At 44.0% G+C, this 11,421-nt stretch overlaps 1 protein-coding gene across 1 annotated transcript; it reads left to right on the top strand.

Annotated features, from left to right (window-relative positions):
* The first annotated feature begins 2,774 nt into the window (after positions 1-2,774).
* On the top strand, positions 2,775-11,164 carry LOC148687698 (apoptosis-resistant E3 ubiquitin protein ligase 1-like). The gene is made up of 9 exons (XM_088672264.1): positions 2,775-2,910; positions 3,417-3,526; positions 4,034-4,213; positions 4,350-4,475; positions 4,641-4,770; positions 4,917-4,975; positions 6,934-7,023; positions 7,806-7,981; positions 8,176-11,164. The coding sequence occupies exons 3-9, from the start codon at positions 4,202-4,204 to the stop codon at positions 8,276-8,278; spliced, it is 696 nt and encodes a 231-aa protein (XP_088528390.1). The 5' UTR covers positions 2,775-2,910; positions 3,417-3,526; positions 4,034-4,201; the 3' UTR covers positions 8,279-11,164.
* Positions 11,165-11,421: the final 257 nt, after the last annotated feature.

The raw sequence follows: 11,421 nt of genomic DNA, 5'->3' as shown, positions 1-11,421 counted from the left end.
AGTTTCACAAAGAATGTAACCAACAGTGGTGCTTGAATGTTTGAAGCCCACTCCCAAAATAATTTTGCTGAGGCACTTGCCAGAACTTGGGTAGGATTGAAGTGAAAAGCTGGCTTCACAAAATAAATTGGGATTATCCTAGCAATTGCCTGGACAGCCATTTACATGCTACTATTGGACGTGTATTTCAAACTAAAAAGGAGTGATTTTTGTGATCCTAACTCCACAGATCACTTCCCTCTATGCCTTGGACAATGCTATTAACATACGGGTAACATTAAAAAAAATACGGTACTTTAGATGCTTGTGTTTGATGAAATGACCATGTATTATTAAAATAATAGAATGTAGAAACACTCTTTTCAAAACATCTCTCGTACATTCCAGTAAATGACTGCTAAAATAAAATCCAATAACCCAAGTGCACAAGAAATACATACCGTAATTGCGTAGTAAACAAAACATGAGCCAGAGGGAACCTTTGGAAAAGCTTTCTCCAAACAGCAAATGGTAAAGGAGAAGAGAAATACATGAGGTTCTCTGGTTAGGGATTTCCAAATAGATGAGGCAGCTAGGGAGAAAGCCCTGGTCCCCACTAATTTCACCTCTGAGGGAGCGAATGTCTCCCAGTCTGAGAATGGGAAGAATATATGAGAAGGTACACGACTCAAGTCATTTTGAGATTTATAGGTAATAAGTACCTAAAAACTGGGACCCAGGTGGCGCTGTGGGTTAAACCACTGAGCCTAGGGCTTGCCAATCAGAAGGTCGGCAGTTCGAATCCCTGTGACGGGGTGAGCTCCCGTTGCTCGGTCCCAGCTCCTGCCAACCTAGCAGTTCGAAAGCACGTCAAAATGCAAGTAGATAAATAGGAACCGCTACAGCGGGAAGGTAAACGGCGTTTCCGTGTGCTGCTCTGGTTTGCCAGAAGTGGCTTTGTCATGCTGGCCACATGACCTGGAAGCTATACGCCGGCTCCCTCGGCCAATAATGCGAGATGAGCGCGCAACCCCAGTCGGTCACGACTGGACCTAATGGTCAGGGGACCCTTTACCTTTACCTTTTTACCTAAAAACTACCTGGGTAGATTAATGTGCTATACTTCACAGCAGGGATGGAGAACCTGTAGGAATCCAGATGTATGCAGCTCCCATCTGCCAGCCAGCATTGCCTGTAGTGGATGATGGGAGTTGTAGTCCAGTAACATTGGGAGGGCCATAAGTAGTCCACTCCTATGTATAGTATTTGTTTCTCTGCAGCCTTAATGTGGATTTAGAGGAAGAAAGGGGATTATAATTTTGTGAAATGGTGCTTCATCTTTCCTGAACGTCTGCAGAGAAAATTCAATACCTATTTGTGGCTTTGGTTTTCATTCCTTAAGGCATTTTGTTTCCAGCAATCATCATCATTTCCTTTTGCACATAGTGATCAAGAAGTTGATTAGGGAAAAGCAGACTACCTGATTTCCCAGAGGACTTTTTGGATTTAAAGGACACAAGCTTTAAAGGGAGGGGTGGCTAACACCCCAGAGGACAGGATCACACTTCAGAATGACCTTAACAGATTAGACAACTGGGCCAAAGCAAACAAGATGAATTTTAACAAGGAGAAATGTAAAGTACTACACTTGGGCAAAAAAAATGAAAGGCACAAATACAGGATGGGAGACACCTGGCTTGAGAGCAGTACATGTGAAAAGGATCTAGGAGTTTTGGTTGACCACAAACTTGACATGAGTCAGCAGTGTGATGCAGCAGCTAAAAAAGCCAATGCAATTCTGGGCTGCATCAATAGGAGTATAGCATCTAGATCAAGGGAAGTAATAGTACCACTGTATTCTGCTCTGGTCAGACCTCACCTGGAGTATTGTGTCCAGTTCTGGGCACCACAGTTCAAGAAGGATACTGATAAGCTGGAACGTGTCCAGAAGAGGGCAACCAAAATGGTCAAAGGCCTGGAAACGATGCCTTATGAGGAACGGCTTAGGGAGCTGGGTATGTTTAGCCTGGAGAAGAGAAGGTTAAGGGGTGATATGATAACCATGTTCAAATATATAAAAGGATGTCATATAGAGGAGGGAGAAAGGTTGTTTTCTGCTGCTCCAGAGTTGCTGGGGCAACCCAATCAGATGGGCAGGGTACAAATAAGTATTTATTTTTCTGTTTGCATATATATATATATAGAGGCCAAACCATAAACCCAACGTGGCCAAGAGGTAGAAACCTTGGACTGGCTTTTCTATACTAATATCTCAATCCTAAGTATATTTACTTGAAAGTCCCACTGCTCAAAAGGAAAGTGTGTAGGATTACAGCCTACGATTTGGAAGGAGTAAAGACTTATTCTCAGATTAGCAGATGCCATAAAGCAAATAAAGGCTATATAAACTATAATTAAGAGGGATATAGGTCCATTAGTGATTTTGACTGTAAACAAGACAAAATATTTATACAGCATGAATGTGTATGCTCATTTTTGTATGTGGTAGATATATATACACACACATTAGAAATAAAAACAGAATGCAAAATGACACGATAAACTGACATGCAAAAATGCTACTGAGAAGAATTTGGGAGTTGCGTCTGAGTACCAAAGAAGTGACCCTACAGAGGCAATGGTAAGTGGTATTTTAAGCCAACTCTAGAAGATAAACTCTGGAGGGGGATGAGTATTAAATAATACTACTATTCTCCACTGAAGAGCAGTATCTACAGATGAGAGAAGGCAGCAGAAATAAGTATTGGAGAATTGCCTGTTCCTGAAAATGGTATCTTGTGTTAGCCTCTTGGTTGCAAACATCAGTTTATACTGTGTTTTCCTTACGTTCCTAGTCACTGAGGGCAACAAGGAATTTTTCTGTTTCTGACTGGAGCAAAAACTTTGAAGTGATTTTCCAGGATGAAGAAGGTGAGTTAACCTGTAATTGCATTATTGCTGCCCAAAAAAAAGAGTTTGGTTTTCTACTACTAGCAACCATTTTTTCCTGAAGTTTCCATAATATCTCACTAGCATCTATAGATTTATTCCCGAATCACCTTCATACTGACTATATAGTAAAGCTAAGTGAAAACGCTATTGCACTTAAGTTCTGCTTGCAAGCTGCCCATGGCCACTGTAAGAACAGGATACTGAGCTAGATGGGTCTTTGGCCTGGTCAGATTTTGTGAATCCCAATCCAGCTAATTTACATTACATCCTTTTATTATCTTGTCTGAATATAAGAAGCCTGGTGTGCTAGAAGGAGATAAAAATCATGCTGCATATAAATAGTATACAGTACTCCCTCTAAAGTATGTATGGTAGTATGGTACTCCCTCTAAAGTGAAGAGTTTTTTTCTTGAGAGGTGTGTTTTAGAAGGCATAGGATTACCTCAAGATCTAATTGGTCTCTGATTTGTTCTGTCTTGTACTAGCCTTGGACTGGGGAGGTCCCCGCAGAGAGTGGTTTGAATTGATCTGTAAAGCTTTATTTGACACTACCAATCAACTTTTTACCCGCTTCAGTGACAACAACCAAGCTCTGGTTGGTATTTTCCCGTCATTCATTGGTGTAAATAGGAAGCATTGCAGCTGTTCATGTTTTCTGTTGAGAATTCACATTCCTTTTCAGGCTTTTTCTAGTTTGTCCTGTAAGCAGAAAGAGAATTGGTTTGCCTCTTTCATGGGGGTACTAAAAGGCAAACTTAAATTGGAAGATGAATTGTCATGAGTTGTACAGATAAATTCTATGGCAGGTATGAGAACTGCAATCTGTAATTTAATTTCCTAAGTAATTTTTTTCTAAAATATAGAAAGTAACACTGTTTCTTTGCAAACTATATATGGCATGCTTGTGTACTGGCATGCCTGTTTCAGTGCTGTTGAGAATACACTCAGAAAAACAATCTTTAAAGGATATGAAGATCTTTGACCACAGGGTACAACAAGAAGAGTACATGGGGCTTTTTCAGGTGTTAAATCTAATTCTAAATTAGAGCTAATTCTAAGCTGTAGTAATTGCTGCAGTAACTGTGAGCTGCCTTGTTTGTAGGTACATCCCAACCCCAACCGGTCACCTTTTCTGCGGCTGAAAGTGTATGAATTCGCAGGGCGCTTGGTTGGAAAGTGCCTCTATGAGTCATCTTTGGGAGGGGCTTACAAGCAGCTGGTGAGAGCTCGTTTCACCCGGTCTTTTTTGGCTCAAATCATAGGATTGCGGATGCATTATAAGGTAACATTGCCTGTGGGTTTTGCTCTGCTTTTGGGTATAAAAGCAGAGACCAAGCACGATTCCACAGCACAAACTAAATTTATTTTTTGTCCTTCTCCTTCTTTATCTACTTCCCATTCTGTTTTTTTCCTCTTAGTATTTTGAGACAGATGACCCAGAGTTCTATAAATCTAAAGTCTGTTTCATCCTGAATAATGATGTGAGTGAGATGGAGCTAGTCTTTGCTGAGGAAAAATACAGCAGATCAGGACAACTTGAGAAGGTAAGAGCCATTGGTTAGGATGGTGCATTTTGAAATCCTTTTATCCACAATGGGGAAAGGAGCAGTGTCTCAATAGGAGGGGAAAGATGTGAAGGGTTCGTCATTGTGTAGATTTATAAAGTAGATAGGACTCCACTCATAAATTCTCTCATGCCTTGTTTTCAGGAGGTTGAGCTGGTAACAGGTGGTGCTCAAATGCCAGTTACAAATGAGAATAAAATTTTCTACCTGAATCTGCTTGCACAGTACAGACTGGCGAATCAGGTTAGAGAGGAGGTGGAACACTTCTTGAAAGGTAATGTGGTGTATGGTCTGCACTTTTTTTAAAATTAATGTTCAAACTTAATATAACTTACATTAAACAAGGCACAACAAATTGTGCTTTGTTGATGCCCTTGCCTGGTTGGCATGATTTTTATCTATTCTGATCTCATCTTCTAGGTCTCAATGAACTGGTCCCTGAAAACCTCCTTGCTATTTTTGATGAAAATGAACTTGAGGTAAACTAAGATATTTGCTGTCTTTGATACTGTTACACCTTCCTCAGATGAATGTGAGATAGCTGGGGGTAAGGAAGGGTGGGGAACCACCATTCACAAGCATTCCCCGTATGGATATACCGTGTTTCCCCTTTTTTAATACGTAGTCAAAAAGTAAGGCATGGCAGGGTTTTTAATTGTTTGAGAAATGTAAGTCATACCCCGAAAATAAGCCATACTTCCACGGCGTGCGGAGCAAGACCACAGAGCACCCCAGCCAACTAGCGGGACCCAGCACGGCGGCCGCAACAGGAGGAGGAAGCCAGCAGGACCCAGCTCCTGCAATGCAGGCCGTGGCAGGAGGAGGAAGCCTGCCAGGTCGGGTTGGCGCTCGGAAGCGGCGGCGGCTGCAGCACTGACAAAGCGCAAAGCAGCACCTCTCTCTCTCTCTCTCTCTCTCTCTCTCTCTCTCTCTCTGGGTGTCAGTCTCTTTCTCTCTGTGTGTGCGTGCGTGCATCTCTGTCTGTCTCTCTCTCTCTGTCTCTCTGTCTCTCCCCCCCCCCGTGCGTCTTTCTCTCCCGCCCTGTGTGCGCGTCCGTCTCTCTCTGTTTGTGATCGCGTCTCTCCCCCCCCCCCGACAGAGAAAAGGTGCCGCGCAGGTTCCTCTTCGGCTCGTCATTCAGCTGCCCCGGCCTCCTCGCCGAGACCTGACGCCGCTCCTCTCCCCCTCCTTCCCTTTCCCCCCTCCCTTCTCTTCCTTCCGTCGGTCCGTCAGTTGGGGTTGTGCGCGCCAGAGGCGCAGGCCCTAGCCTCGTCCCCCTCGCGCTTCCCTCACTAGCGTCTTGGAGCGGGACGGGTCCCGGCCTCCCTCCCATTCCCCGGCCAGCATGAGAGAGCCCGGGGAGCAGCCTCTATTCCTCCGCGCGCGCACACACCCGGCCGCCGCTGCCTTTGAAGCCATGGCGGCGAGCGCCAAGCCGAAGCAGGAGGAGAAGCACCTAAAACTGCTGAGGGAGATGGGCAGCTTCGTGTATACCTCCTGCTCTGGCATCCTACGAGGTTTAAATCCACCTCACAGAGTGAAGCCCCCCCCCCTGTGCACGTCTGTCTCCTAGGCAGGTGGGCATCCAGCCTCTGCTTAGAAGCCTCCAAGGAAGGAGAGCCCTTGACTCAGGATGGGGAGGAGGGGAAATGGAGAGAATAGAAGAGGCAGAAAATGCACGCGGAAGAGAGCGCCAAGCGTCCTGAGCCAGTGGGACCCAGTTGTACCGGCACTTAAAAAAAAAAAAAGACACCCCCTGAAAATAAGCCACCGTGTGTTTTTTTGAGGGGAAAAAGTTGTAAGACGGTGTCTTAAAAAAGGGGAAACACGGTAGTAACATACATAATTTTAACCATACCAATTTTTATGAGGCTTTCCATATAACCTAGATAAACGTTTACCCAGCACAAAATATATGTTCACTCAAAAGTTACCGTAGTTTCTACTGGTCTGCTGGGCAATTTCAAGTGCCTTCCCAATCCAGTTGAACCTCTGCTTTTCCCTTCCTCTGCCTTGTAATAATAAAGCAACAATTGCCTGATTCTATGACCCCAGCACTGAAAAGTCTCCTATCCAACCCTGCAGGTTAAACAACACTCTAGTGCTCTAGTTCAGATTGATTATTTCTCACTCTGTACCTTACCTGCTATTCCCTACAGTATATGCCACGCCTGAGATATAATGTCATTAGACTTCTTCTTTTTCCAGAACTTTGCATACTGTAATAGTTAACAAGGGTAATTTGGACACATGTTTAAGTTACCGAGTCCCCAATGCTGCATTAGAGCAGAAAGTTTTAAAACCTAGAAGGAGTGATAACTCTAGGTTTTAATTCTGAGCATCAAAGATACAAAGCTGACTATGTTAATTGAATGGTACCTAGTTTAAAGGAAAAAACACAACTGTACTCTGACTGTGAAACTTTATTTTCTTCCAGTTGCTGATGTGTGGTACTGGAGACATCAGTGTCTGTGATTTCAAAGCACATGCTGTAGTAGTAGGAGGTTCTTGGCACTTCCGAGAGAAGGTAGGAAAGATTAATTGCCTGCTCTACCAGACTGGATTGGTTGTACTTTGTGATTATGTATGTGTTCATGAGGAAATAATACTTTGTTTTCCTTTGGTTGGCTTTTAGCACATCATGAAATACATGCATCTTTTATGCTTTCTCAGTTAAGGGCAATGCTTCCTTTGGGCCAGACCTTTAAGTTACTTAGCAACAGCAAACATTTGTGCACTCCTGTAATTTTATTACATAACATTTTTGCTGTTGTTATAAAAAGGTCCCAGAGAAACATCAAAAGTAGCAGTGGAGCTTAAAGTGAAATATTGCTTTGGGAGGTGTGATTATGGTAAAGGTAAAGGGACCCCTGACCATTAGGTCCAGTCGTGACCGACTCTGGGGTTGTGGCGCTCATCTCGCATTATTGGCCGAGGGAGCTGGCGTACAGCTTGACAAAGCTGCTTCTGGTGAACCAGAGCAGCACACGGAAACGCCGTTTACCTTCCTGCTGGAGCGGTACCTATTTATCTACTTGCACTCTGAGGTGCTTTCAAACTGCTAGGTTGGCAGGAGCTGGGACCGAGCAACGGGAGCTCACCCCGTTGCAGGGATTCAAACCGCCGACCTTCTGATCAGCAAGCCCTAGGCTCTGTGGTTTAATCCACAGCACCACCTGCGGTGATTATGGTAGCATACATTAATTCATTTTCTGGCCTGTCCTCACAACTGGGTGATTTGCAAGAAATTTAGTAGGTTTTTTCCCCTTCACTGTCCTTGTTTCCCATACCTCTTGCTGTGTCTTCCAGGTTATGCGGTGGTTTTGGACAGTGGTCTCCAGTTTCACACAAGAAGAACTGGCCAGGCTGTTGCAGTTCACCACTGGTTCTTCTCAGCTGCCTCCTGGAGGATTTGCTGCACTTTGCCCATCTTTCCAGATCATTGCAGCTCCGACGCACAGTACACTGCCAACAGCCCATACTTGGTGAGTCTTTGTGTCATCTGCAGCAAGCTTTGTATGGATCATGAGCAGCTGTCCATTGATCTTGCCCATGCTGAATTTTGAGATAATTTTCAATGCCATATAACTGCTCAAGTGGGTTACCCTTGCCTATGAAATGCTGAAAGCATTATGTGTACATGTCTCATGCTATGTACTAGTTTTGTTCTTTCTTTCAGTTTTAACCAGCTGTGCCTCCCCACTTACGACTCCTATGAAGAGGTGCACAAGATGCTGCAGCTGGCCATCAGCGAGGGCTGTGAGGGTTTTGGCATGCTCTGACTCCCACAGGAGGAGTCCATCTCGCTTCCTTAATTCTTCAGGGCATTGCCCAGCCCCACTTCACTAGTCCAGTCTCATGCCCAGCCTAAGGGCAATGGAGAACGGAGCAGAGGCACCACACAAACAGAAATGTCAATCTGCAATGTCACATGGAGGCCTCTCCATGTCTGAAGTACATTATTGGGAGCACATATTGCCCCTTCCCCTTTCCAGTATGGTACATGAAATGGAGTGGAGTTCTTCTCTCGGGGTGACATGGTACTTGCATTTCACAGGACTTGTCTGGTTTTCCGAAGGAAGAAAGCTCATAAGCAAGAGTTCTAATTTGGTACAGGAGGAGATTTGTAACTTACAATATTCCAGTTGCTTTGGGGATGAATGGACCACTATGGAGCTCTAAATCCCCAGATTATGGGAAGCCTTAATACTTTTCCATGCCTTTGCCCAAGTTTTCACGCAAGTTAATCCCCTTTCCACTTGGATGTTACTGGAAGGCATAAAATCACCCCCACCTTGCTTTTTTATTTTCTTAGCCACTTTCCCCTGGATGCTGCCAGCACTTGTTCTTGCAGAAGAGGGAAGGCAGCATTTATGTCATTGGATCACTAGTGCTGATACTGACAGTGACCTTTTTCTACCTCTACCAAGAGCTGGCAACAGGATATTATTTCTGCAGTGGCAGCAGCTTCTGTTGCCTTTGCCACGGAACTGGAAGAAACTTATTTTCCTCCCATCCCTATTTCTGACCATGGTCATGAACTTTGGCAGGAACTCATTTTCCCTACCATCCAACTAATTTCCCTTCCTCAGAGGATGGATGGATGTATCTATTTGAGGTCTGATGCATATGCTAGCACTGACCTTTTGGGGTACTTAGAATGTGGTGGTGGTAGGCCAAGAGGCAGCTATGATTGTATGCATCAAACATACATTTGTATGCAGGTAGAGTGAGGTGATCAGTATTGGATTGGGCCCAGTAGCTCATTCTCTCTCTTATTCTACACAGACAGGCGTCTACCTCTCCCACATGACAGCCAGAGTCTTCTCTAGCATGCTTCGGGCAGAGAATTGTTAAATAAGGTATTGTTACCTGTGTTCCCCCCCCATAACCTATTTTTTGTGTTCTGAGCATTCCATGAAATTTGGAGTGGGGGGTGGTTAAACTGTGGGTGCTTGTCCAGGCAGTAATGAAGTGGGTCTGCAAGGCAACACATTGCACTACCCACACTTCAGACTACATGAGGAAGCCAATATGAGCTGTCATGTACAACTGATCTCTTAATTCTGAACATGTCCTTTCCACTGCTCCCATTCCTTGGCAATGAAGGAGTGGGAATTCAGGGATCCCTGCTAGCAGCCTAGCCATTTTTTTTGTCAACAAAGCCAAAATGTGATTGGATTGTGAACTGAATATTTTGTTGGCACCTGAAGTACATTTCTCCTGGTCAGGAGAGAGATGTTGGTGGCTGTAACTAAATGGGAGGAGCCTACAATATGACTGCTTGGATTGAGGGAGTCCCCACCCCCAGACTAGACTCTTAATTGGATGTCTCATAAGAACAAACATAGGAAAAATACAATTTATAGTTGTGCCAGCATTTTTAGTCCAATCATTCTGCCATAGATTGGGGCTATATCCTTCTTCAGATGACACATTTTGCTATTATTATTTTTAGATAGATGTACCCGCCCCCCAACATAAACGGAATCATTCGCAGATCAGAGGGGAAAAGACAATTTGCAAACTTGCTTAAGTAGAAGTTCAAGCCATTTTTTTGCCAAAAATGTTAGAACTCTGAGTATTGGGACAACTCAGGAATCCCTTCCTTTTGGGGCATTTTTAGAGACCACCACTGTATTTTCCTTCATGGCAGGCATATTCCCCCTCCTTTAAGCAGTTGCTCTTTTTAAAAGCATGTACATGCCATCTTATTGCACTAAGGGCGGCTTCTGTAATCAGTGCAGTTAGGGCTCCTGAATGCCTTTTGACGCTACCCACTCCTCTCCCCAGGGACCAAAAGGAGGTTATGCTGTGCAGCTCAGCCAGTTGATGGTTGTAGGGTGCTGCTTGGTGCTGTTCCAGTCCTTTGTCTTGTTCCCTGGTCTATTGGAGGCTTTTCCAGCCATGGCTCAAGGTTGGTTCTGCTACATCTTCCTCAGGAATCCCCTCCTTTCTTCTTTAGAGCTCAGCTGTTTTTATACTGAGGACTGAGTGGCTGGATATTCAGCAGACATCCTCTGCTTGAAACCACTCACCTAATAAAATGTATTTGGCACTTCTTGCCTCTTTGCAGATGCGAAGGATTTTCTTTTTACACAAGCACAGTCAGAGCAGTGGTGGATGCTGCTAGTTCTTAGCTAATAATGCACTTGTGTGTTTTCTCCTACTCTTGCCCCCATCATCAGCAGGTCCATTCTTCCCAACGCTTTATAATTTCAGTGCACAGGCTCTGATTTTCCTAAATCTTACTTGTTCTTTCCTAACCTTGTGTGTTGCCCTGATTCCCGTGCGAAGACATGGTACGGGCTGTGCTCCAGCCATCTATACTGTGTGTATGCGTGACTTCTGAGGAGGTTTGTTTCTTTTCATTGGCCCTAATTTGTTCCATCTCCTGTTAAGTGCATTGGTTTCTAGGATAGCGGTTGTGCTCATGGTACAGTCTCAAGTAGATCTCTTTCACCTGGAGCTGCTGTGGATGCCAGAGGACTTGGCCTGCATCTGAGAACTTATCTTGCATGTTTTAGAAACCAAGACCTATTACTTTAGTTTGGCCAAGGCCTGTTTCCAGATAGCCAGCTCCAAAAGGAATTAAGCAAGATTATGTAATCCTCTAATAGATTATTCTGTAAATAGTTTGTACAATAAATAAAATATTTAAAACTTGGTGTGCTTGTCATATATAATGAAAATTGCTTTTGTAGTGTTTTCCATGCAAGGCTGCTCTGAATAGTTTCCATCCCATTTCTTAAGACAATTTTATTGCTGACATTTTGGCATCAACTCTGTTGTAGTGCAAAGTATGACTTCAAATTACTCACAAAGTTTCACAAAGAATGTAACCAACAGTGGTGCTTGAATGTTTGAAGCCCACTCCCAAAATAATTTTGCTGAGGCACTTGCCAGAACTTGGGTAGGATTGAAG

This window comes from Zootoca vivipara, chromosome 1 (assembly GCF_965207765.1).
Source record: "Zootoca vivipara chromosome 1, rZooViv2.hap1.1, whole genome shotgun sequence".
Taxonomy (NCBI): domain Eukaryota; kingdom Metazoa; phylum Chordata; class Lepidosauria; order Squamata; family Lacertidae; genus Zootoca; species Zootoca vivipara.
This window is presented reverse-complemented; position numbering and strand designations above follow the sequence as displayed.